The 27,740-nt window shown below is 41.0% G+C and overlaps 1 protein-coding gene across 1 annotated transcript in view; it reads right to left on the reverse strand.

Moving 5' to 3' along the window:
• mtor (mechanistic target of rapamycin kinase) overlaps window positions 1-27,086 on the reverse strand; it is an 88,986-nt gene extending 61,900 nt beyond the window's left edge. The window contains exons 1-27 of the mRNA XM_083919474.1: window positions 26,962-27,086; window positions 26,382-26,524; window positions 25,776-25,884; window positions 25,369-25,601; window positions 23,932-24,132; window positions 23,686-23,820; window positions 23,331-23,606; window positions 22,791-22,899; window positions 22,388-22,571; window positions 21,552-21,680; window positions 21,128-21,372; window positions 20,222-20,431; window positions 19,783-19,988; window positions 19,034-19,156; window positions 18,132-18,215; window positions 17,407-17,499; window positions 16,054-16,188; window positions 15,277-15,406; window positions 9,985-10,235; window positions 9,787-9,873; window positions 7,986-8,153; window positions 3,601-3,713; window positions 3,074-3,236; window positions 2,555-2,647; window positions 2,057-2,203; window positions 1,558-1,700; window positions 187-349 (exon numbers count right to left, since the gene is read on the reverse strand). Coding sequence (XP_083775600.1) covers window positions 187-349; window positions 1,558-1,700; window positions 2,057-2,203; window positions 2,555-2,647; window positions 3,074-3,236; window positions 3,601-3,713; window positions 7,986-8,153; window positions 9,787-9,873; window positions 9,985-10,235; window positions 15,277-15,406; window positions 16,054-16,188; window positions 17,407-17,499; window positions 18,132-18,215; window positions 19,034-19,156; window positions 19,783-19,988; window positions 20,222-20,431; window positions 21,128-21,372; window positions 21,552-21,680; window positions 22,388-22,571; window positions 22,791-22,899; window positions 23,331-23,606; window positions 23,686-23,820; window positions 23,932-24,132; window positions 25,369-25,601; window positions 25,776-25,884; window positions 26,382-26,510 — 4,059 coding nt within the window. The 5' untranslated portion in view covers window positions 26,511-26,524; window positions 26,962-27,086. The remainder of the gene's footprint in view (window positions 1-186; window positions 350-1,557; window positions 1,701-2,056; window positions 2,204-2,554; window positions 2,648-3,073; window positions 3,237-3,600; window positions 3,714-7,985; window positions 8,154-9,786; window positions 9,874-9,984; window positions 10,236-15,276; window positions 15,407-16,053; window positions 16,189-17,406; window positions 17,500-18,131; window positions 18,216-19,033; window positions 19,157-19,782; window positions 19,989-20,221; window positions 20,432-21,127; window positions 21,373-21,551; window positions 21,681-22,387; window positions 22,572-22,790; window positions 22,900-23,330; window positions 23,607-23,685; window positions 23,821-23,931; window positions 24,133-25,368; window positions 25,602-25,775; window positions 25,885-26,381; window positions 26,525-26,961) is intronic.
• Window positions 27,087-27,740: the final 654 nt, after the last annotated feature.

Consider the following 27,740-nt stretch of genomic DNA (forward strand, 5'->3'; position numbering starts at 1 on the left):
ACAAGGCTGGAAAAGCTGTGTTTATCACCTCTTTAAAATGCACTACCTAATATCAAACCTTCAATTAAGAACATTTCACGTAAGATTACCTAATAAAACATGAGGTGAGCTTCAGTCTAAATTGCACAGTACATTAAACTACAATGATTCGGTGGTTTAATGTAGCTGCTGCAGTTCAACGCTTACCTTGTCACTGTGCTCCATGAACTCTGCCAGGTTGAGCAGAGTCTGTGTGACCTCAGCAATGTCCTGGGAGATAAGAGCTAACTCAATGCTGCGGATGAGCTCATCCTGCTGGTCTTCACTCAGCTCAGACCAACAAGACAGGAAGGCTGCATTGAACAGATCCCTGTGGACAACAGTAACAGAATTTACACATTTACTAAAGAAAAAGCAAAATGCGTGACACGATATTCAAATTTCGATATAATAACAGCAGCTGGCTTTAACTGAATTTCGAAGACCAATACATTATTAAGTAGCAAGATTATTTTTATAGCTTGTCAAAAGGATCACTGTATAACAAGCTGGAAGGTTTTGTACCCAACACTAGCTGTGCAAAGTGCAAAGACAGAGCTTCAAATTATTTTATATATCTGCGTTAATATGGCGATTTTGTAAATGTCTTTAGCTGTTGTTGTCTATCATGGATGTGGACTATGGGAAAAACTGAGACAAGAAAATATAAATTAAAGGAATAGGCGGCAGTGTTTCCCCTAGGATGGAGTTGTAGCAACGGAGGTGAAGCACGCACGCGAGAAAAAAACCTGGGCCTTTTCTTTTCTTTTGTGCGCAGTTACTCAACTGGAAATTAAAACGTGATTTGACAAACAAGCAGTTATGAGTGAACCATATTACCGAGTGTTCATTTTGACTGCCATTCTAAAAATAAGGGATAGTCAGTCACGTGTTCCAATCAAGTGATTGCATTTACTGTTCTTTTACTGTGCGACACTGGAAATTGCAGTGCTGTTTTCTCTTCAGCGAAGGATAAAATCTGATCAGCAGATACACGTGTCCTGACAGCATGCGACACGAGCTAGTGTCAGCGGTCAAATTAGTTTGGGCACATTGCTTCTGATTTTACTATCTGGCAACGAGCGACGCAGCTGAACTGTTATTCTCGTTGCACACGTTGAAAGCGCCATGATGGACGAAGAACAGCTGATTCATAAAGTTGAAATAATTAATTAAATAAAAGAGACCTTCTCATTTTACTACAAAACCTTAGTGAATGTGTTGTTGTTGCTCCACAGGCTAGATAAGTGAGGAAGTAATGAGTGTCCCTGTCTGTCTGTGTGCCTGTCTGTGTGTGTGGGAGCTTTGCAATAGTCTGATGCTTGCGTTCTGTTAGGACACGGACGGAGACCACTCTCCTCTGGTTAGAAAAACGAAAAAATATTTAATTTAATAAAATTGTTATTTCTAATTAATATAATTCAACGGCGGCGATCAAATTCCTGGAGCAGTGCACTTCGGCTGCTGGATGCCTGTAGGAGACACAATGGAGGGAGGAGGAAGTGAGCTGGAGAGGAAGACTCGAAAGAAGTGGTGTACCTGGCGAGAGGGATGTAGGTTTGGGCCAGTGACCAGCATGACCGCAGGGCTGGGGAAGATGACTCCTTGAGCAGGACGACACTCAAGCGCCTCAGCCACTCCAGCCAATCATCTTTGGACACCTTCCTAGCGGCACCCCAAGCCTGTGAAGAGAGAAAAATCATCCATCTATGAAGTCACTGGGAACTACGTGGGAGCAACACTTTTCACCAGACCAGACCAGAGTGTCACAGGTGTGTGTGTGGGATGATCTGGCTGAGATGCAGACATAAATCTTTTGTTTTGAATGCAACAGCATTCAAAACAAAAGATTGCCTCATTTGGTGTTTAAATGTCACTACAAGTAACCTATGGGCTTGAACACAGAGCTGTGTACACAATCACAAAACCTACAGTCAACAACTGCATGCCAGTGAAACAAACTGAACTTGTGTGTTACGTTTCACCATGAAACTATAAATCAGAAAACAGTTTTGAAATCTTTATTATCTCCCCTGACCTTCTGAAGTGCGGTAGTGCTGACATGAAGCTTTTTCATAGGCCCTGCCTCCACCGGCCCGCTGACCAGAGCGTCACCTTGGTTACCACGAAGCTGGCGATGTTGGAAGATTAGAGAGTCCTCTTCCTCCTCAGCCAGAGTGTAGCCCTACAACAGCCACACACACACAGCCCACCCACAGACAAACTGTTGAGCCAGGTCTCAAAACATGTTCCATGAATGTAGAAGTGCATTTCCTTCCTGAGGGAGAACTGTTGATAAACATTGCTTGGTAGTGATTAGCTTATGATGCATTGTACATACCAAATGTTTTATTTATTTGTGATTATGTAATCTATTGCTTGACCATGTGCAGTTACTCTGTGTCATGAAGGGCTATAATGCTCGGGCCTGACTGGGCAAGAGGCAATTCATTTAGGAGACATGTTGGAAACGTGTATAGTATAAATTGCTTTATTATGTTTTTGAGAATACCTGTATATCTTGGGAATGACTCACCTTCACAATGCGACATATGAGTATGTCATAACGCTGGTGGTTGATCCTGTGCTTCAGCATCACTTTGTTTACCATGGGGATAAAGATCTGGTACTGAAAACAAGGTGAGAGGGAAAAAGAGTAAATAAAAGGGTGTATGCGTGCTTTCTGTGGTTTAGTCTGGCTACCTACGAAGCCAGAAGCCAAATAACTGGGTAACCTACACTTGTCCCTAACCACAGTGGGCCTCAGATCAAAAGCTTTCCTTGCACGTTTGTTGCCAGACGAGGCTGCACGTGGTGAGGCTTTATGGATAAGGGAGGAGACGGCTCAAGAGGGGCAAACGTGACCTCATCCACTCTCAAAAACACCACCCCCCGCCACCAAACGTTCAATGACATCAGCAGTCTGGCAGGAAGTAATAAAAACTGGAGGGGGTGGAGGGTTACCGAAATGCTGTTCACATGAAGCCAGCAGTAGGGAGGCTGGAAGCAGTCTTTAGCTACATCTAAAGGGAGCCCTGGGGACAGCTACAGCTACCTTTTTCCCCAGCTGGAACACGAGTGAGGACAGGGTGTCCATAGAGGTGGGGCGCAGCTCAGGCGTGCTGTCAAGTGTCCGAACAATCGGGTGGATAATGCGGGAAGCATAGTCTGTGAAGTCTAGGGACTCTGTCAGACGATCCAGTGTCTCCAAGGCAACCCTGAGCCACAGAGGAAAAACAGATCAACACAAAATACTCAGTTTCACATAAACATCAGTAGGAGAGAGACACACTGCCTGCTCCAAGGGATTTAACAGTGCACATAAAAAGGTTATGCTGTTAAGACGACGACCAGTGAAACTCCTTCTGGTATCACAGGGTTAGTACAGTTAAAAAAAAGAAAACAATACTTCTGGGGTGCAAGTACTGTATATATACACAATCATAATCAGATTTAGGTGATAATACAACAAAGATGAATTGATAGAATTTACTGTTGTGTGAGATCCAGTGACAAATGAATTTGAACTACATTCAAAACTAAGACTACATGAGCACAGGGACAACCATGATGAGCACTGACTTGCGGGCTTGAAGAGGCACATCATTGGCATCAAACAGCTTGACAATGGGTGGCAGCAGCAAGTGCAGGTAGTCGTCTAGGTTGGCACCAAATAGTTGGATGGCGTTGAGCATCTGCAAAGGAATGCACACACTGCTCAGTCCCAAATACAGCAATCGTACAAGCAGATCATGTTAATGACCCTGTTATGGTTAAACGGTCTTTTTCAGGAATCCCCAAAGAAAAACTGGGTGGTGTTTTATTTCAGGATGGTGCAGGCGCACACGCTAACCTCCCAGGAAAATTCTGCATTGCTATGACTGAATGAGTCAGTTATAGCAATGCAGGTCGCTTCACAGCACACGGACTTTAAAATATAATACAGTGGCGTAGAGCTACAAATACGGTATATCTCCAGTACAAACACCCTGGTTTGATTCTCAATGGAGATCTTATATTATATTTTATCTTTTCTTTGGCAAAGAATTCAAACTAATTAAATCATATGAACAAAAAAACAACAACAAACACAGTTGTCAAATAAAACAAATGACTGATATATAAACTGGGTGCCCCTACACTGCGATTTTAAGCTCTACCAAACCATAGGTAACAAGTGTGAGAAAACCACGGTGTGCTCTACCCAAAAATGCCACCCCTATATTGAACCGTTTGATAAAGTGAACAAGATTTGATAGACCAAACTTGCACTGTGTAATTAAGATTGGGGGGAACCCAACTCAGTCATTACAAAATTACCTTTTAATCAGAATCTGGTGGTCCTTGCCAGTTAAAATAATGCATAGTGTATTTACTGTATGTCATAGCTGAGATGGGAGCTTATGTTATTTTTATGTTTCCAATGCAAAGGTTAATGGGATTCTAAATGGTTTCACTGTTAAAGAGCACAGACATGTCTCTTAACTTGTATTCATACATCGCCTTGTTTAATTTCTAATGGTTCGACACCCAATGCGCTTCAAAGCTGTCATGACAAAACATGAATTCATGTATGAATAGTTGTAAATTCATAAAATGATCACTGAGGTTGCAGGGCTGACTGGGCTGTGTGGTTGTTTGTTGAGAAGGGCTTCTGTTGTTTCATCTTAATGTTCACGTCATGTTGTGGGCAGCATGTGTGAAGAGCGTGCATGGACAGATGGTGGTCTTAAAGGATGACGTACGTTGCAGTGCATAAACTAACCCCGGCCCCCAACACGCACCATGACCACTTCCGCTCTTTCCCAGCACCTCCACCCCCACGTCTAAATTGCGCACGGCGAGACAGCAGGAAGCCGAGGTGGAGGTGTACAAGTGTGTATGTGTGCTGGGGGGGAGCTCCTGATGGAAGTATGTTTTTCTTTTCTTTTCCTTTGGACTAGAGGGTAACCCTATTCCCAGTTCCCCCATTCTCTGACCCCCATCCTGTGCTAAAGATTAAGCTCCAGACCCCAGCCTGAGTTATAGACTATCCAGACTGTGGGCTGCTGGGTTATCTAATACTGCACACTCTGAGATAAAACAGCACCAGAGAATAGAGCACTAGATGGCCGTGCTTTTTATGATTCTGTCTGTTCCATAACCATGATTTAGGGTTTGAGGGAAAACCCAGACAACTACTGGCAGCGGCTGCTGAAAGAGGAGAGAGTGTTAGCTACAGGTCTATGCTGTCTTTGAACTGCTGTATTACAAGTGAATGGCTTAGAGCTGAATGTTCTTGATGGATATCGTCGGAAACCGCAAACAGAAACCAGCACCTCAATAAGTCAACTATGGGCTGAGCTCCTGTGCTTTCTGAAAGAGTGTGGAGTGACAGGAGTACTTTCAAAACACCCCTCCTCTTGGCAGTAGTAGGAAAATTAAGTTCTCTACTCAAATAACAACTCAAATCTGACATATGATCTTTTCAATCCTGTTAGTGCTCTTTCTCCACCAGAAATATGACACACAACATGTCATTTTCTCATCATTCATCAGTACAGAGTCAAAGTTAAAACAAAGTTACATAACACATTATCTGGGGGCATGCTATACTGGGGCGTGCATATATTGTTATCGTATTATTTGCTCTAAACTTTAGCTCCTCTCTATTAGAGCTAACTTATATTTCTGTGAACTACGAAGGTATTTAAATGGGTCAATAATCTTTACTCTTGCACCGGGTTTGTCCTGCTTGGACAATTCATACGGCACACAATTCACCTGCTCAAATGTATTCAGCATGAATTCAGCAAAATAGCATCCCTCCGTCTTTGCTGCTTGTATTTCATCATGCGGTTTCAGAATTCCATTCAATTAGATGGAAATCCGAACCCTGCTCCATGAATGAGAAGTGAATTCCTGTCTGAATGTGCCATCAGGCTGGTCGGAAATGTTTGAATATCTATTTTTTACATTGGTATTTAATGTGTGCAGAATCGTTTTCCTTCTCACAAAACAAATGTTTCATGTCCTAAATATTTTATAGCCTGTGTTGTTTAAATCTTTGCATGCTAGCTTGCAGTCTTTTCTGGTGCATTGCTGCATTTATAAGTGCATTTCTGTCACAAGTGCTGATTGGTGGCACAGCGTTTCACCGTGATCAGGAATGTGTATCATAGAGCTTGCATGCTTGTGTTCGTACGTGACCCACCAATAAAAACAATGTTCCAAAGCGCTGTGGTCAAGAACGCCACGCGCTACCTTTAACTCTCACGTCAGTAATCAAACTTTGCTTTCATTTAGATCTGATTAAATGCAATCAAGCCACTTGCTACAAAAGGACTAAGATCATTGCATCAGCTGTTTTACCTTCATCTAATTGTGATTTATCAGGTTATTAACTGTATCTACATCAATACATCTCAAACTTCATGGTCCCAGGACTCAAAAGCCTGCAGCTATCTGATGTACTGATGTACTGTACACAAAGGAAATTGTGTTGAAGGGGATCTTTTATACTCTTTTTCAGGTTCCTACATGTATTTGTGTTTCTACTAGAACATGTTTACATGCTTTAACATTCGAAAACCACTTTTTTTCTCATACTGCTCATGGCTGCTGCAGCTGTATTCACCCTCTGTCTGAGACGCTCTGTTACAGCGCCTGTCTATTTTAATCCCCCCTCCCGATAAGCCCAGTCTTCTCTGATTAGTTAGCACTTCCTGGTCTCCGTACTACTGCAGAGGACTGACGGCCTCTATTCACGGCCAGTGTATAGTGGGATTTTCTACGATCAAGCGACACAAATAAAGTCTTCTGAACGAAACACAACACAGCCCGACATGTGGCAGCAGGACTGTGATACGAAATTAGGGAGCAATGAACAACAAAAACAACCAAAACTAAGCTCTGTCTACTCTGTTGTGAACAGCAGCATGTTAGACCGGAGCTGTGTGTTGCTGTGGACGTGCCCGGCATGCTTTTCCTGGAGCAGATGACCTTATTTGAGAGAGGCTTGATGTCAGGACATTACGCTTGACTACTTTTCTCTACTTTCTCTGAACATTAAAAAACGTATCTACTTCAGGCAGTACTGAATATTCGCCATGCATATCGATAGGAAAGAGAGAGATAGAAATAAGCTTTGAACTGACAGCACTGGTTACATTGAGTAAAAGGCAACACTAAGAAATTGACAGTGACTGTACAAAATGGAAAATGTCACATTGCCCAAGGACTTAAATCATGATGGAATATGCAGGGAGCGCATCATTAAAAAGTACACTCACTCTCTGATGACACTGCATATATGCACTGGGCTACGCAGGCAGTCTGTTTTTTTCCCACAATAATTGAATTTTGTTTTTATTTTACTCTGCTGCGTAAGGATTCATGGCAGTATTGACCTGTTTCAAAACAATATTTATATTTCTTAATCCACATCTGAGGGTTCTGGAAGCACATTTTTTAAAGCTCTTCCAGCTCTGTGACCACAATTTAAATTCCAGCCTCACTGGATCCATTGCTGTAACCGCTCAATTTGTTAAATCTTTATTGTATTTATTTTTTAAATTCAATATTTATGTTTCGGTTTCTTCTTGCCTGATACATTCAGTAAGTTCTACTGCTGCAATAGATTAATCTATACACAAATCTGGCATGTTTAACATCAAATGTAACAGTTGATTTTTATGATGGTACTTTCACTTTCACACATGGAGCTGTATTGAATATTCTATTTCTCATCTTATCATGAACAAAAATGTTGTTTTACTCCAAAAGAAAATGTGAATTGTGAATAAATTTAGGAGTAACAGCAGCTTTTCTTCAGCCACTTTCTTTGTATTGAATGGGGAACCCTTTGGTGTGCACCTCAATCACAAACTTTTACATTTAAGGAAAATAATGAGACACACTTAACCAGTCACACCGAAGGATTGGTGATTTTTGTCATTTGTCATCTGATCTTGCCACCTTGCACTGACCTTGATGGTAACACTGCGCCCGGTGCTGTTGTCGTGCATGAAGACACGCAACATGTGTGGGATAAGCTGAGGCAGGTAGAGCTTGAACTCTCCACCCAGAGCCACCACAATCTGCTCGATCAGGAGGATGATGGTGTTCTGCATGGGATTGTTTGGTGTCCAGTACTCCTACAGGACAGAACATAAGATGTCGGCATGAATTACAATCATATGCAGTATTTCTTCAAAACACGATAAAGAATACGGTTCTTGCCTTCTATAGCACACAAGTGAAACACATCCTGCTATTTTACAGCTCTAAAAAGGGATTGCAATACTATCAGGCAAATGCGCACTATAGAAATGCAAGATTATGAGTACCTCTCTCCCACTTTGCCACCTATTGAATAACAATTAAATAATATTAGGAAGTTAGAGGATCCCATGGCCAAAATCCTCTTCAGTGTTATCTTACAAAATGCACAAAACTAATAATCCCTAATCTAACAGACAGATGTGACTGTTGTGAGTTGGATTGTACCAATTAGAGGGACCTTCACGCAAGTCCAACTTCTGAATATATATATATTTTTTTATATTTAGAGGGTACATCAAAAGAACTTAGTACAAAGCACTATGCCATCCATCTTGGTCTTGTATAGTGCTTGTGTGGGTCTGAAGAATTGGTCTAAAATGTCTTTCCATCAGTGAGCTGAGTGAGAGAGACATTTGCACAGATTTCTCTCTGGAAATGCAAAGCTTTCACGTGCCAGAGGCAGAGAGGACTGTCACGATACTCGATGGCGAGGAATGGAGACAATTTCCTGTCAACTGGGACTGACATCATGTCTGTGTGGCTTATGACACCGTTTTGGAAAATCTAGGCATGGCCACTGTGTACATTAGGGATAATAGCAACTAGAGTTAAGGTGGAAGAGTTAAGGTGGAAGACTTAAAGTCACGCAATACGTCAATCAGTCAATGGGCTTCAGCTGTGAGATCTGGCGGAGGTGTTTTGTCAGTGACCAGAGGTTTGAAGCAGCCCCCAACTTCCTGCTTTCCCTGCTTGTGGCAGCTGACTAGAAAGCAAGTGAATGTACATCCTGAATGGCTATTCCAGCCCCCTCATCTGGATGCAAGAGCTGAGCTGGAGAAAAACTGAATAGATTCTTTGTTTCACTCGCCATTTATTAACTCAGAGGCACTTGAGGCGCAGTGGTCCGGTTCTCTCAATTACTTTCTTCAAGAGGAGTTTCTGCCGTCGCAAAGGTGCCGGTAACAGTGTTACCGAGATAATGCTACAAGGACAGTCATATGATATTTTGTGCCTTGCTATATGATTATGTGCTAGACAAGTGTGTTTGTGCAAGTGCAAGGACTATGGCTATAGCAGGTGTTCCACATCATGTGATAAGGGGGAATGAAACAATGAGCCAAACTAAAAGGCGAACTATATTAACACTATCCAAATAACATGTTTTTCTCCCTCTTCCAGTCCCACAGCCTCTTTAATCTTGTTGTAAGTACCACACCACACATGATGTGTACTGCTGTGTGACATGGGGCCAGACTTCATCCAGGGGCCCTGAGCACATTACTCCTAATGAGAGAAGTGGAGAGCACAACTGAGTGCAATTAAGAGTTTGCAGCTGTTTGCCTGACTCACGGGAAAATGAGTGCGGCTGGATGATCAGTGTTAAGGGATTAGAGTTGTGTGTGTGTTTGTGTGTGTGTTTCTGTGTGTGTTACTGTGTGTGTTACTGTGTGTGTGTGTGTGTGTGTGTGTGGGGGGGGGGGGGGGGGTGTTGACACAGTTACTCACTCTGATGAGGGTGAAGATGTCGTCCATGTAAGGGCGGATGTGGATCTTCACAAAGCATACCACCATTCCCATCTGCTGGAAGAGGAACTGGAGAACAAAACGAGCACAGAAAGAAAAGGAGATGTTATAAACCAAAAGTAAACAAGATAACAAATCACCCAGACAGCCTCTTTCCTTCTATTCTGTAGTGCTACCTACCTCTCGGATACTGGCATCACAGACCCGTATGACATTGAGGAAAGTGGGCATGACCTGTGGCAAGAACTGGACACACTTGAGGCCCAGAGATTTAAAGATGAAGGTGACAGCCTGGACCACCATAGTATGGTGGTTGGAGAGTGAAGGGTCTCTCAGAATGCGCATCAGAGTGACGATTGCCACGGCAGGGTAAAACTCATCCAAGGGCAGGTTGCCCATGTTCACTAGCATCTCACTGGTGCTGTAGTCGGCTACGAGGAAGAGACAACAGGGAAATTTCATTATTTTCGCTATAAATTTATCATGAAACGCTTTCAGGAACAAATGGCTGCATGGTGTGCAACAAAACAGACGTCTTGGCTATATTTTTTTGAATAACTTTACCCTGAAAAAATCACTGTTAAGCGCCTCACACTGAAACAAGTAGCACCCCTTGACACATAAAACCATGATTCACATTTTTACTGACATGCTGAGATGCTTTAGATGGAAGCAGGGTACACAGTATCACATCGTGTATAGGCTGCGTCTGTTCTTCAAAATCCGCCTGTTCCAAAGGTTCCCTCTAAATACAGCTGAAAATTACAGCTTCTTTGGATCAAACGTTAAGGACAAACCCTATATCTCCTTTGATGCTCTCAATATTGCACAAGCCATCATATTATGGTCAGACTTTTTAAAAAAGGTGCATTGAGATAGTCCTTGTAAACTTGTAAAGATGTGAATATGACAAAGTTATATACACCAGGTGTTTGTTATTATTGTCATTATCCCACTAACCTCCAGTCCGCTAAAGTAAACGCTACACCTTACTGGCTGAGGCAACAGCTCTCAACACGAGCCACTGCATTATCCAAATTTAATACAGCATAGAAATATCTAATAAAATCAACATATTGGTCCCTTAATTAGAGCCCAATTTTTCCTACCATATACATTTGAGAAATAATAGCATACATAGCTTAAGAGTATGAGTATGTAGCCCTGAATTAAAATGAAATACATAGAAAATTAAATACTAGAAGTGTGATTTATGGGGAAGAGGAAACTCTTGTTTTGGACCACAGATTTTGACTTTAACTTACTGTGTGAGGACAGCACTGTCAGCCTTGTGATTATGTAGGACAGATGGCTATGCCATTATGACAACCAGAGACCATTAGTCAGGCAATTATTCTCCAGTGTGTAAGTTTGAGAATATCAACAGTGAGTTATGGCATCCCAGACCCCCCTGCACTCCAAATAAATCAACACCTCCTTGCTCACACTAAATGCAGCTGAAAGTGCTTCTGTTTCTGGCTATAAAGTTTGACAACAATAATAGGCTGATGGGAGCGGAGAGCTGATATTGTTGCTTTTGGCTTGCTGACCTCCTGTCAGTTCTGGCACCGACCTGTATTATAGCAGTGGACAACAAATCGAAAAAGGATTTTTATTTTATTTCTTAATACAACAGAGCTGGATTGCAGTAGTTGATGACTATGCCATGGTGTGTTTAGTCTTGTTAAAACCCCAAGAACTATGGAAAAAATAACTTTATTTGCCAACATAAACATCATACTATTCCTGTTTTGGGATAATTAACTACCTCATAATGCCAACACAAGAATGAAATTAACCCAAAAGAGAAACAGTACGATGTTGATGTTGGCAAATAAAGTAATTTTTTCCATATTTCTTGGGGTTTAAACAAAAGTAGACACCAAAGCACTACAATAGGTCAGCTACAGTTACAGATTTAATTACATTAAGTACAGGATATGTATGAGCTTTACTAAGAAGAGTACATTAAAATATATTAATTAATTATATTAATAGTGGATTTTTTTTTCACTGTTTTTATTCATTACACATGCAAAAATGATCTATACATATATTAAATGGAGAGATATGAGAGCGAGGGGCGCTCCGAAAGCAGTTCACCTACATACTTGGTCCGTACGTGGGACTTGAACCTGAAACCCTCCAGTTCAGCAGAGGACTTGAACATATTAGCACGTCAATTTTTGGCACAATGCAACATCATTGTAAGCTCATATTCCCGATTGTTGGAACATGATGAGTTAAGGCCCTGAATGTGTGTGCTAGTGCAAGTCCAATGTTTGACACAGATGACGACACAAGAACCAGCATTCGTCACCACTGATTTTTTTTATGTCTATTTGGTGTGGGCTTAGTACTTCGGCACTTAGTACTTCAATTCACTTTGCAATCACCGAAATTGAAGATAAGATGACAGAGTTGCTGTCCTATAGTATTTTAAAAAGCTGTGAAGCATTTTGGTAAACCTTTACAACGCAGCTTTCCTGGATCATGTCTCACCCACACCAACTTGCTCAGGCTAACCTTTCTTTTACTTCCAAACTGTCTGGTCTGAACACCCAGTAATTCCCACTTTTACCCTAAAATTTTGGATGTGCATGTGATCTGTAATGAGCCACTTCAGGATCACCCATAAGTACAGGAGAATCTAAAGTGCCACATGAGGGTTGCAGCAGTCATGCCCAAAATTAGTGAGCACAATTTTATGTATTTCTTAAAAGAAACCAAGCGACAGTGGTGGTCTTTTCAACATTAACGATGCATATTTATTTTTTAAATGAGTATTTTTATTAATGTGTTTTGTGACAGGCAGTGCATATGGGGTCAGTCTTTCCATTTATTTATACAGAGCGATTGGATTTTACAAGGCATCTGAGTATACAGACGTCTGGCATTCAGTGTTTCACTGGCCTTCTGCAGGAGTACAGTTTCAGCTGCACCACTTGTCTCCCATTAGATTCTAGACAAAACAGCTCAGCAATGAGCCTCGAGCTAAAGAGGGTAGCATTGGATCTTTTATTATTCCAGCCTTCACCAGGTCTAGATTAATAGCGGTGACAGATAGCTACATGTATCTTTACAGCCCACAAACGGGCATCAGTGTAGCTAAGTGAGGCAGCAGTGATGCAGTAACTCTTTAGTTGTGTGGGGGGAAAAGTCATCTGTTTCTAGCCATAACAACAGATGCAGCAAGAGGGAATATCCACCCTTTCATCCATTTTTGGACCCTGACAGGTGAAGAGATGAGCTTATCCAATGACCTCCCATGTAACAATATACATGCAAATAAATATTACTCATGCTCCAGACACTGACCCTGACAAATCTGCCAACAGATGTACAGCCTCCAAATTCTGGTCACAGCACATTTACCCGGAGAACAAACTGGTAAAACTATTAGAATAATATCCAAGATCGCATTCTGAGACACTGTGACTGGGTCAGACGAGTGGGGACCTGCGTTGGCCATTTTTATTGTCATAATATTATGAATCTTCAACATCTCCAGAGGATAATGGCCTTTAAGTGACAGCATGACCTTTCAAAAGGGGTAGGACCTGATAAGTGAAATGTTATATTTATTTTGTAGTTTATTTATGTTGTTTATGAGAATAATATGAGATTTTTTTTGTTCGAAGAAAAAAAAAAAAAGCACCACATCAGGTCAAGACAGGTCAAAACCTCCTGAATTGCCATGAGAGTTTGTAATGCTAACAGCAGTCAACAGTGGATGAATAATGGTTTTGGTGACAACATGCCCTTCCATGAGATCTATTTTCAGCATAAGCTCAACAGTTTTTACCCCTCGACTGCTAAAGCTCTAAAAAAACATTGAAAAAAACCCCAATGCAGCCTATTGCTTGGGCTCCTGGCGTAAGACTGTTACAACTTATTATTATTATGAACTGTCGTGTTCAAAGTTATAACCGCTGGTAAGAAGAGTACACGTTAAATACGCTTCCCCCTTTATACACTCACAGCTTATCCCAACCGTAGCACTCTTTGCGGCAACACAATATAATATATTTAGTTGCCTTTTGAAGCTAAAATTCCTATCATACAGGAAATGAAAAGGGTTATACCGTCCAGCACCAAAACAACCTGACTTCAATGTATTCAGCCATCGGTGTCCAAAAGAAAATCCAGTGGGTCAAAGTCAGAGCGTCAGAGGAGGAGGGGGAAGATTGGTGGAAAAGAATATGATCCAGATGTTTAAACTGGTATAACTCAGTAATGACAGTCTTTTTGACATGAAATAATCTTTCCATGGAGATAATGCCAAGATAAGAAAATGCCCCAGTTTCCTTCTGTCACATACAGCTCATGCTTTGATTTTATGGTATTAATGTGAAAAGACGACGATGATGGATATACACATATGCATATATGGACTGCATCAGTATCAACGCTGACGTAAATCATTTACAATTATTAATCTATGAAACAGATGCTTGAAGAGATGTGGGTCACTTTAAATTAAATATCTTCACTCCAGTACATTTCCCTCTGAACTGGTAGACCCAAATTTTGGAGTTGGTTGTAGATCTGACAGAAACCAGAAATAAGATCCCAGAGAACCATCCAACAAATCTCAGAACTAAAGCCATAGTTGCTGGTGACTTTTCAAATAAAGGGGCGTCACAGAGATACCACTTGAGTGTGCTCTATCTCTAACAAGTTGTAGATACCGTACCTGTGTTTTTGGTTTTGTCAGATTCAGCAATTCAAGTTATTGAGGATGAAATCAGTCCTCCTCTCCAGACTGATCATATTCTGACCAAAGAACAATTGTGCTGCAAGATTTCAAAAGTGTTTTAATCCCAGCTCTTTCCGCAGCACTGACCTATAACCAACGGAGGGGATTCTGTGTGTGTATTCAAGTTAAACATGAAAATGTGTATAACTCTATTTCATTTTTCACTAATGTTCAATTGAGTGAAGTATTAAATTCTCATATTAATCTGAGCAGCTGCTAAATCATATGATCTGTGACTCTCTCGGTTGTTTTGCATCACTAAATCATTCAGTATGACAAAAATGGAGGCAATTTAATCTTTAGCTGGTATTTTAGAAATCCAAATATTGCACAAAAACTGCCAAATCAAATTATGACCGACTGCAAATGCCTTGTTTTACATCTCAGATCCCTTTTCTGAAGGACATTTACATGAATCTTCTAAAATGCTACGCCACTTCTTCAAGTTTTATGACCTTTAAAACTGGAGTTGTTGGGTCCAATAAACACAATTGAACAGACCTACAACCAATCAGAGGGACGGAACATATGACGTAGCGCTGATCAGATTTCAGATCAGGTTTTTGCAATGAGAAATCGAAAACAACACTTGAACAGAAAGTTCAGAATCAGCTGCAGCCATCTTGGCCATCAAAATGGCTCAACGGCGCTCCCCCCCGCGAAGGTGTGATGGAAAATTGCAACCAAAACTGTGGTTAGTAATAGTGGCCTACCTGAGTCTTGACTGGACTTGGACTCAGAGAGACTGACGGCAGAGGCGTCTCGTGACTGGTCTATCATGCCAATGTTCACCTTGTGCTTGTAAGGGTCCAGGGCTCCGAGAAGACCCAGTACACGGATAGCCTGTTGGACACAGCACACACAGTTAGCAATGTTACACTGAATGGTGTTTATCCTCTGGAGCATATATATAATAGCACCGAAAGCTTCATCAACACTTTCAGACTTGACTTTGATTTGACTGCCAAGGTTGTTAGAAATATATTCAAGATCATTGTCTATTGTCATGATGAAAGAAAGGGTTCTCATCAAAACTTCCAGTCCATAGACTTCCTAAGATTGTAATTTTTACTGTAGATGTAAATATATGAGTTCCAAATATCGGTCACCTGTCTCCTTGATTATTAATATCAGTCGACCCATAGTGCTGGAGTCAATGTGCACGTGCAACACACTTAACACAGTGACAATGCACTCTCCAAGACTCATGATGTAATTGGCAAAGGAGCAAACTTTGACAATTATCACTTCCATCACAGCTCAAGACTTAGGAAAAAGTTCCATATAATTATGGAAAATGTGCATAGCCTCATATTGCAAGTATTTTGCGATTATAATTCACCAGTCAAAGTCAATACAACTAAACAGACCTTCTTTTGTTTAGTATATGTTGACAGGTAGTGTTTCTGGCCTCATATTGAGTCACTAAAGGAAAGATTTGGGTTCACACTCCTACTAAAAAAACGGTGGGGAAAAGAAGGGGTGCATACTTCTCTCCTGATGCCCTGGTTTTGTTCCGTCTTGAGGAAGTTGAGCAGCACCTCCAAAAGGGAGGGGTATTTGCGGTACGGCTCCACAACATAACCTGTACTCGCCACCTGCTGGCCCAAGGTCCACAGCGCCACCTGGTGGAAAGTCAAAGGGGACATTCTCTTTGAACATTGCCACTGATAGAGAGGTTATAGAAAAATGTAGACAGATTAGGATTTGTTATATGTGTGAAGTCCGGCTGCGTAAATTGTTTTGTGTTACACTGTGAGAAAGTGACCTTTCACGCAGTGCATGCTGAGGTGAGACAGCGAGACGGCGGATAGCTATGGGAAAAGCTGAGATAACATTCTGTGTTTTAAAAATATATAACCATGACAACTCTTTCTCTTTCACCTGACTGGGTTCACAAAGACTGACTTCAGAACATGTTAGACACTGATTTGAAGTGTACTGTCTTCCTCCTCTCTTCTAGTGCAAGAATAAATGTAATCTTATTATAACTTGATTTTGATTCCAAACTGGTCCTTATGTTAAGATTTTTTCTAACATGAAGCCTAAAGCATAATGTTTGAGATGCACTTTTTTGCATTACTTCACCATCCTTGTAATAAAAAGTACCATTTCATTTTATTTTGATTTGTTGTATTTTTGTCGTTCCATCTTATTTGTATTAACAGGTGAAAATAAAACTTACAAACATTAACCGTCTGTCCCCCCCTGCTATCAGTTCACATTCAGTCCCTTATTGAAAAGTCATACGGCTAGTTAGTTATAGTTATATGGGTGGTTGATATATGGGTGGATGATATGGCCAAAGTTATATGGGTGGGTGATATGGCCAAAATCTTCTATCCCAATATAGGTCATCTCATATCTCGATAACAATATTTATCACGATACGGCATGTTATCTGTTAATTCAATCAATAAATAGTCTACGTATATGACATAACCAAATGATAAAGCCTATTGTTCTATACTATATATATATATACTGTGTGAATTAAACACTTGACAAATGAAAAGTAGACTATTTTCTCTTTTCATTAACAACTTTAATGCCAAATAAACATTAGATTTTCTGTAAAATTGAGCTAATGTGCTTATTATTATCAATTCAGACAATGTTATTGTTATTAATGTAACAGGAAATACCGGAAGCTCAGTGCTCTCAAAGTGCTTTCTTAGTTACTTTAAACGTTTCTAGATGGCATCCAGTTATGTTTACTGAAGTAGACGTGTGTTTACTGTCCCCAAGAAATATTTTACAGAACTTGGATTAGTGCTGAGGAGAAATTAGAAAACGAGGAAAACTAGAACCAGATGACGCAGATGCTTATTTTCTTGGCGTACCTGACGTTTGGCCAGTGAGGAAGAGTCCTGCAGCATGTCCATGATGATTGGAAAAAGCTCGTCCATCCACTTCCTCATCTCCAGGCCACTCACCTGACAGGGTAGGCACAGGAGAACCAATCAAAACCAAGGAAATCTCACACCCTGCCCAGTTTTTTGCCACTAAGATCTTTGAACATCTAAAAAAGGGGAGCATTACAAAGCTCCAGTTTGGGTGGTGATGGTGGGTTTGCTGCTTTTTTGATACCAGTACAAGTTTTTTTTTTTTACAAAGCATACAAGTTGACATGGCATTTAATGACTCTTGTCTGTGTTCCCTACATTTTTTGTTTCCTGTGCTGGTTCCTGATCAGCTGAGCTTTGGGTCTCTTCCTGCATGGAGTCAATCATGAACACTTTGGTCTACTTTAATACCTCCTGTCTGCAGAGTCTGCTTTCATTTAATTTTGTTTTCCTGACCCCTCTGTGGGGGCCATCTAACCACCTGGATGGGGTGGAGTAAGGTACATATCCATTGGTGGGGCTCTACCCTCCCTGACCTATTCACCTCAGAGAAGGACACACTCAGATTGCCTGCATTTAAATAGTTCATGTGAGAGATTAAAAAAATGCAATAATGTGCACAGGGCAGCAATTATGTTGAGATTTATTGGGTTTCATTAAGCAGCAGCAAGAGAATCAATATAATACACAGGCCTTCAAGAAAATGAAACTCTCAGCCTTACCTGGGCCAACTCGCCGATGGTCGCAAGGACACTAATGACCACTCCAGGGTTGGGGTCTGGGTCTTTCAGCTTAAGGATGAGAGCCTGCAAAAGGAAAAGGTAACAGGGTCACTTCATCTATTGAAACCCAATGATCCCCGTTAATTTAAAAATCAGAAGAAAAAAAAACATCTTTTGAGCGCTTCAGGAAATTAGACTTTAATGGGATTAAAAGAGTCCTCCTATAACATTGAATTCTTTATTTTACTTCACAAGACCTGTAAACAGTAGTGGTCGACTGATATGGGTTCTTCAAAGGCCGATAACCATATTAAGAGAGCAGGGCGGCCGATAGCGGATATACATGGCTGTTATCATGTTTGTTTTTCTTTAATGAGAGTGAATACCACAATGTAATAATACTGATAAAACAAATGAGACACAAAATTGCTGAACATAAATGAACATTTATTTAACCCTGTTATTGTCTGCGTTGTCTCTGTTTGGTCTGTTTGGTCTGTTTATTTGTTTATTGCCTTTAACTTGCATGAGTCAACACAACCACAATCATCCCAAATGACTATCTGATATTTTACTCATTGGTAGTAGAAGTGGGGGCTGGGGACACCCATAAAAGAGTTTTTCAGCCACACTAGCTATTTTAGCTGGTTGAAGGCTTGCCTCTGCAGACATTATCGTTTGTCGTCCCCGTGAGTGCAGTCAATGCCAATTATCTCAAAATGTCATTAATCGGCCGACTGAGTAATTGGTCTATCACTAGTATTATCATTATCATTATTACAATTATTATTATTATTATTATTATTATTCAGAGAAAGTCAACTGAGTGCACATGCTCCTCTCAATTAACAACCTAGTTTTCATTCATACACCTTTACAATGGAGAACTTGCAGACTTGTACCTTGAGGATGGGCTCCATATATGGCCGTATGAGGCGGGGGGCGTTGGACACGAGATGACCAAGCATTCGAGCACTCTGTTCTTTGTTCCTGCCGACACCGCTGTGCTCCAACTCTGTTAAGATCTGCAACGTTCACAGTTAAGTTTAAAGCAACCACTCTTCTCTATCTGGAACAAAGGGTTAGGGTTAGGTTAATGCATAGTGTATATAATAGTGTCATGGGAGGAAGGTCTTATGAAATAAAACCTTTACTCTGTCTTATAGAGGAAATCTTTGGATGTTTAAGATATGCATAATACCACAGCCTTTGCTGCCATCTAAAGGTGTCCAATTGAAACAACAAGTGATATTTTCAAGTAGAATAAACATGTATTGATAGATGTGCATGATGGTAGAAATCTTAATTTTGTGTTTTTATTTACCATAATTTCCTTTTACAGGAGTAACCACAGTGGAAACCATCGCCATGCCATTATAAAAGCTGACTGGACAGACTGTAACCCAGATCTGAACATTAAATGGGAAAATTTGAGACTTGTACTTCAGCTGTTAAACATCTGGCGTTGATCTTAGCAGGGATGTCGAAATACCAAATTGTGTGAGGGAAGAAAATGCCAAAAAGTGCCAATAAGGAAGTGAGGGAGATTGTTTCAATCTTTTTAGTTGGAAAAGTGGGACAAAAATCCATATAGAACCTTTAATACAATCATTAAACTACTCATAGTGTCCATCCGTTGTGCCTCTCCTACCTGGATGAGCATCTTGCGTAGGAAGGGCATGACAAACGCAGGGTTCATGCTGCTGAGGCGTCCGATTGTGCAGATGGCCAGCTCTCTGATCTCAAACACCTCGTCGTTCAATGCAACAAACAGGGCCTGCAAGTTCTCAGCCTGGGCGAGATGAGCGTCGAAACGCTCATCAAGTGATGCAAGCACACAGTATCGAATGTCTGGATCTGCAGAACAGGGAAGTGAAAAAAGTCAGTCCTTTTGACTCAACCTTTATCATCATGGGTCATCACAGCTGTTAACGGGTACCACAAATGCGACATTTCTTATAATCAAATGCTGTCTTGAGAAATTGCATTCTCATAACTTTCACACTACATCATTACCACTTTCAAACTATACTCATATCATGTTACTATTATACCTTCCCTCCCCTTTTTTTTATTCTTTCATGCGTTACCTGGGTCTGTAATGCCAACAACTAGCAGCTTGCTGAGCACATCTGCAACAACCTGCACAGCAGTCTGGCTGACAACATGGCCGCTAATCAGGTGGATAGAGGGAGTAAGGAGGCGTGAGCAGGTCCGAGCAGCCTCCATCCGGATTTCCTTGTGTTCACTGTTCAGGAAGTGATCAGCACAGTGGCGCACAAACTGGGTGAGGGAGTGTCCTGGAAATAGAACAAAGAGTCAAACTACCTTTTAGATAGGTAAATTAAGGCAAGTAACTGCAGTAATGTAGATAATCATAAGCATGTATTTTTGCACTAATGAATGCATGTGTAAAACTAGCGTAACCACAGCTTGTTTTTGCACCAAAAGGCAAACCCACCCCACCATCCACTAGAAGGTGACAACATCAGTGGTTCGCTGTCTCAAGCTCCATGGGTCCGGTCCAGGAAACATGTACATACCCATCAACAAAACCACTCCAGCCATTTCTGCAGTTCACTTAAAGCGTTACTTTACCCATTTACCTGCGATCAAATGGGTAATTTCTTACAGACCATGTGCTCTCCTCCCTGTTGTGGCTCAAATCGAATATATCTGATAGTGTATTCAATTTAAAAACAACACTTTTTCCATCTTCACTGAATGTACGATGCGCAGGAACCGAGGCATTAACTGCATCAGTTATTTCTTTCCAGGCTTTATGATTTTTAGGGCTGTAATGCCTATATTTAAAATCAATTTGCTCTACTGACCAAATCTAAGATAAAGGGACTTTGGTTTATTACAACAGAAATGGAGGTGTGAGCATTTTTTTCAGACTGTGGATTCTCCTTCCCTATGTTTCTTTGAAAATAAACACAAAAACTGAAACTTGATAGTCTTCTTTAAATCTGTGTCTTCTGCAAGGTTCTTGCCTTCAAACTCAAAGCTTCCCAGTGTGCGTAGGGCCAGTGTGATGCTGCCCACATCACTGGCCTCGGGGATGTTTGTAAGGCTTGGCGAGGACAGCTGGTGAGCCAGGCCTTTGGGCATGCCGGGGTGACGCAGCGGCTTGTGCATCAACACCAGAGACAGCATCTTTAGCAGGCCGTCCTGGATGTCCTTCTTCAACTGGGGGATTTGACGACTCAGGTCGTACAGCACTGCTGTCAGCGCAGGACTGGATGAACAGGACAAAATGGACAAATATCCCAATATCATCATCAGTGTCATCTTAGGTGTGGGCAAAGAAGTGCATTGTGGTGTTTTTATAAATCAAGCCCAAAAATCTAATCTAAGCAATGATAAAACCCTGTTAGATGAACTATTCAGCATAGTGGTGAAACCATTCTGTAGTACCTGAGGCCCACAGCCAGCATTGGCTCCAGAAGCTCCTTGATGTCTGGTTGGATGCTGGGACCCATGGCTCTGGAAAGCATGCTGATACAAGTGAACACTGTGGCGTCCACCTGCATGGTCTTCTGCCTCCTGACAAGGGAAAAACACATGCGGTCATGGTAAGTCTCTTTTCTTTTCATTTCATAGTACCGGTAAGTATCCCAAAATTCAACAAGCACTTGGAGATCTTAAAACATGTGAAGCAGCGATTATATTAGAGCCCAGTGAGAAAAGAAAAGCATACAAAAACTGTGTGGCAAGACAATAACTATTACAATACAACAAAATAAAAAAATAAATGACAAATCAAACATATTGACATCTGCATATAAATAAATATAATTGACAGTAAACAGAGACACACATGCACACAAATACAGGATAAACTGTACGCATATGTATGTATGTATATATGTATGTATATATATATATATATATATATATATATATATATATATATATGTATGTATATATATATATATATATATACAGTATATATGTATGTATGTATGTATGTATGTATGTGTATATATATATATATATGTATGTATGTATGTATGTATGTATGTATGTATGTATGTATATATATATATGTATGTATGTATGTATGTATGTATATATTTGTGTATATATATATATATATTTAAATAATATAAATCAATGTTATGTTTGTATTACTGTTTAGTGTCTACTTTATACATATTTGGACAAATTGTATAAGTATGTGTTACTGACACTCTCACACCAATATAGCCTTTTGAATTGAATTGAGCAATGTCATGTATTTCATTACTGACTTGTGTGCAAAGTCCTTTGGTGGCAGGGCCGCCTTGATGATCTCAAGGATCTTTGTGAGGTACGGTTGGATTTCTGTCCTGACGGCCACCACCAGCAGCCCCAGAGCCTGGAAAGCTGCCGTCCTCTCCTTCTCCTTCTTCAGACAGGCCAGCAGGTAGCCCATAGTGTCAGAAAGGTATTGGTCTGCAAAGTGGATGGAACAACCACAGTGCAAATGGTTAAACACAGATTTAGGGATTTGTAGGCTGCAAGACATATACCAACAGACTGAGACAAACTGCAAGCAATATATCAAAAAAATCCCATTGATATTAGGACAGCAGATATATTTCTGGGGAAAAAATGCATGGCTGCATGTGATTGTTTTCAGCTGGGTTACATTCAAACATTAACTTGTCCCACCTGTAAAGGTATTTGGCTGGAAGGCAGCCAGGCGTGGCAGGAGGTTGAGGATAGTCATCTGGATAAGAGGGTTTTTACTGGTCCTGTATTTTAGCACCCACCGACATACCTGGACAAAGCACATAAACACTTGTGTCAACTATGCTTTATCAGGTGCTCAAAACAGCACTGGCCTTAACCTTTTACACATACTTGTTCAATCTCATGATCCTGCTGCAATGTCAAAAAATATTTTTAATGTGACTTTTGAAGGAAAAATACGACTTACGACTTTCGTCCTATGAACCAGCCATTAAACAAAAACACTAAGCTAGGATGCAGGTAAAAGTGTAGAGCTGCAATGTTGGGGTAAGGGTTGACGTTTGTGCCAGATGTAAGAGAATGGGACAAATGGACAACCCCGAAAACATAATGCCTCTGACTGTCATGGGTGCAAAGGCATGAAAAACAAATAATTAACACAACAATTGTGCGATCAAGCAATCACCAAAACAACTTTTGCCTTCTAGGAAAGGGCCAGACCTCTCCTGTAAACTCCACCTGGTCAAATCGTTCCTCCATCAGCTCCCGGCAGTATCGACTTTCCACCAGCAAGCTCTTGGCAGGTGCTGGGGTGGCTCCGAAGCTGAGGAAGCCCTGAGGCGTGCTGTAGCCCAGCAGACCCAAGAGGGCGTTTGACTGCTGTGGCTGCACAGACTGGAAGCTAGTGAAGGGTGTGATGTGTCGGGGCTTTGCTCCAAATCCCATCAGCTCCTTGCAGTATTTATCATGGACCAGCTGCTGCTGAGTGATCTCCTCCATCTCCTCACGCATGCGCTGTCATAGAGACGATACAGTGAGAGGAATGTTTTGTTTGTGGATCTTAGACTGTTTCCACAGTGAATTCAGCCCTCACCTCTCCTTCCATGCTGCTGATGCGAACCAGCTCATTCAGAATCAGAAGAGCACCATGGACCCTGTCCTCACGATTCATTCCTTTCTCTTTGGCCAAAGTCTCATCGAAGCCTTTCTCTGCCTCCTCAAAGGTTTGCTGTGACAGAAAAGACAAACACTCATGTTTCCGATAACAGTGACATAAGCGTTCCCTGGTAAATCCATGTACGTAAGATACTTCTTTAGGGAGATCACAGGAATGTCTTACTTTGTACCACTGTGGTTTCTGCATTTCCTTGGTCTCCCTCTGTGTGGTGAGGATGAGAGAGGCTCGCAGTGCGGCTACAGCCCCCTCCCGGATGGCCTGCTTGGGGTCCCATACTGCGTAAAAGATGTTGTCAAAGAAGGGCTGCACTTGCTGAAAGAAGAAGGTGGGTGCGCTTACAGCCAGCTCCCTCAACACCAACACCTGGAAAAGATAGGAAATAATTGTATGACTAGTCATTAATTGCCTTTTTTGGGGTTTGTTTCTTTTCATTGTAAATCAGACATCATTATTTCAAAGTTCTAAAGTTCATCTCTTAGAATTAATCAATGTGCAACTGGAAAATAATATTGTGTTTACTGTAATAACTATGTGACCTTCAACTTTAACAACTAGTAACTTCTTTGTGATTATCTTCATTATTTCTTCTCTCTGTGCTGAATAAACATCATCTGTATATATCACATTAATATATTTAGTTGCTTCAAGCTGCTCCTTTTCTATTCATCAGGTCAACAATCAAGTCAAGGAATCTGGGGGTGAAATACTGTGAGTTAATGTGTTTGGATAAAATTGTGCCGTTTAAATGAAAGTACTCCAGATATCTTTGTGATTGTGATTAGCCATGGACGTGAGCTCGACCTTGCCCATAGAAAATAGACTTGTTTTAATCAACCTATTTGAAGACACTCATTCTGGCTGCAAATCAGAACAGCATCTAAACTCATCTTACAGAGAAAACCATCAGTTTGCCCTGTTTTTTGGCAGGAAATTGAACAATCAAAAACGAAAAGAGACATCAAATTTTTAAGGGTTAATAGAAGTGTTTATGCCAAATATTCTTGTGGCCTCAAACATTTCCATTCTGCATGCTGATGTCTGCGCAGAGTAAGCATGAATACGGTGCTGCTTGAAAGTATATGAACCCTGTCACTTTTTCAAATTAATAATGAAGAAAAATCTTTCAGCAAAAATCATATATTTAAAAATAAGGGGGTTATTTTCTCCTGTCGCCCGAGCAATGTGGGAGTTCTCAATCCTGGGAAAGGTAGACCAGCCATGAATATATGCCTGATGCTGCTTTACAAGGTAAAAACAACAAACTCAAGTCTTGAGTCAAACCATCCTCTGCCCTCATCCCCAACACATAAACACAACCAAGAAGTGGTGGTATTTCAACAACAAACAACACAGGCCCTGGCCGGCCAGTGACTGAGTGGTTAGAGCAGCCGCCTATGTGAAGGTCCTCAAGGCAGCGGCCACAGCTTTGACTCTGACCTGCGGCCCTTTGCTGCATGTCCACCCCCCACCCCCCCCCCCCCCCCTCTCTCTCACCCCATTTCCTTTCTGTCCTATCTATTAAAGGCTTGAAAACTGCCAAAAAAAATCTTTTAAAAAACAAAGAAACAACACAGCCCCTGCTGACTGCCAGTCACTTACTGAAGCATGGCGTCTTCCTTCATTTCTGTCTGCTCCCAGCCACTCCAAGGCCCTCTTCACCTCAAACTCCACATACTCAGCAGTAAAGGTGTCCCCTGCCATAGACAAGTGTCCCATGGCTTTAGAGGCCATCTCCATCACCACAGGGTCGCTGGAGGGGAGCAGGTTGCGCAGGTAATTGGCAAAACGGCTGATCCTGGTGGCATTGCCTCCCTCGACTCCAATCAGACTCACTGGAACAAATGATTGAGTCACAGTAACATACCGTTTAACACATACATATTTAAATGTGACATACATCAAGAGCAGTAGGTTATATCAAGCTAATTCCACCAGACCTAAATTGAGTCAAAAGTTGTAAGTGAGTTTAATTTAGTAAACTTGGCGCAGAAATGTTTGTGGCTTACCGATGGCGAGAATCCCTCCTTTCTTCTCATTCACATCAGAGCTGGATACCAGCTCAAATATGTGGTGGTTCAACTCATCGTAGAATGTAGTGGCTTCATCTTGGCTTAACTGTGGAAGGTGCGAAACCAGTATCACAAAAAATGTAAACAGAAAAGGCTAAACTGGGGATGTTAGTTTTTTTACATTGCCATAAAAGTTAAGTGTCTAAAAATTCTTCAGTCTGGGGCGACTGTGGCTCAGTGGAAGAGTGGGTTGTCCTCCATTCAAGAGATTGGCGGTTTCAACACCTCCCCCGGTCCACATGCCGAAGTGTCCTTGGGCAAGACACTGAACCCGTGCTGTGCATTGGTGTGTAAATGTGGTGTGAATGGTCAGATTAGATTAGATGGTATGTAGATGTCCACTGCCATCAGTGTGAATAAATGGGTGAATGTGACAAACACTGTGAAAGCGCCTTGAGTAGTCAGAAGACTAGAAAGACGCTATACGTACAAGTAAGTATAAGTACAAGTCCATTTACCATTTAAATCCACTCCTAAAACAGTGTAAAAAGCTGACCGCTCTATAGCTTTTTCTATTACATCCATGTTTCCTTTATCAGTTACCTCTCTGAGCTCTGTAGTCACATAGTGCTGCAGATCTTTGGCAGATTTGGCTCTGGTGTCTTCATTTCGGCTCTTCAGCCCACTGATAAACTGCTGCAGCACAGTGGCTGTGCCTGACATGATCACCATTTGGATGGCCTGGTCTGCAAAGAGAAAACAAATGAAATGTCTTTACTAAAAACGATGTGGGTTACTATTAAAACAAATGCAATTACGAAAATGAATAACAAGTAGAACGGCCATACTTGGAAAGAAAGTGTATGTGTCCTGGGTTGTTTACACAGGTCAGTGTTGTTGTTAGCTGACGTTACAGCTAATGGTAGCTAGCGTGTCATATTAGCTTGTCAACCTTGGTAATCAGCAACATATTAAACAAAAACATTACACTCAATGAGAGAGATAATATCCTGTATGCTGCACCACTAGTATAACACTGACACGTCCCAGCTGTAGGTCAGGCACAGGCTAATTCAAAGCCTCGAGTGTATCATGCTGGTTGTGTTTCGCTAATGTTAGCTATTACCGATATCTTTATTAGCAAAGTCTTAGCAAGATAGTAAAGTCGCTTTGCACCACTTACGTGTTTCTAGTAATATGTCGGCCACTTAATTGCTATTCAGCTCTTGCAGAATATCTCTCATTGTACTGTTATCTTGACAGCACAGGGAAATGTTAGCTAGCTAATGGTATCGCTGAGTTTGTCCGTCTCCACCAAGGTACGTACATGAAAACTTCACAAGCGTCGTGTTGCGCTGAGTAGCCTGCGCAGAGCTGGACGCACGTCGCTTCCAGTCAGACGTTGGGAATAAAAATATGTACATGTGCATAAACCTCAAAAGAAACATATTTGATACGTTTTTGAGAAAAATACTAATACTAATATATGAATATAAAATAAAGATGTTTTCTTTTTCCTTCACTGCACACTTCCAACACTTCACTTTGTAATGCGATGTAATGTGTAAAAAGCAGGTCTATGGTCTTTTTAAAAAAAAAACTTTTTATGAATAATCCACTGAAATAAAATGCAATTTACATAGGCAGATTATATTGGCATAATCCAACAGTTATAATCACACTGTAAGTGAGGACAGTGAGTTTGAGGGAAGTGACAGCAAGAATAAGGTTTGAGAGGCAGAAAAATACTAGTTTGCTCCCAATTTCTTAGTCCCTGAATAATATAATACATCTATAGTATAATCTTCATCATACAGAATAAGAACCAATTTGAAACAGAGTGTTGTAACCAAGTGTAGGGTGGAAGTAAGACGTTTTAGAGAGTGCAATACAAATGTCAACATGTTGTTCATTGCAATAAGCCTACTCATATTGAGAAAAATAAAAAAAAACAACCTCCTG

This window comes from Echiichthys vipera, assembly GCF_963691815.1.
Source record: "Echiichthys vipera genome assembly, chromosome: 9".
Taxonomy (NCBI): Eukaryota; Metazoa; Chordata; class Actinopteri; order Perciformes; family Trachinidae; genus Echiichthys; species Echiichthys vipera.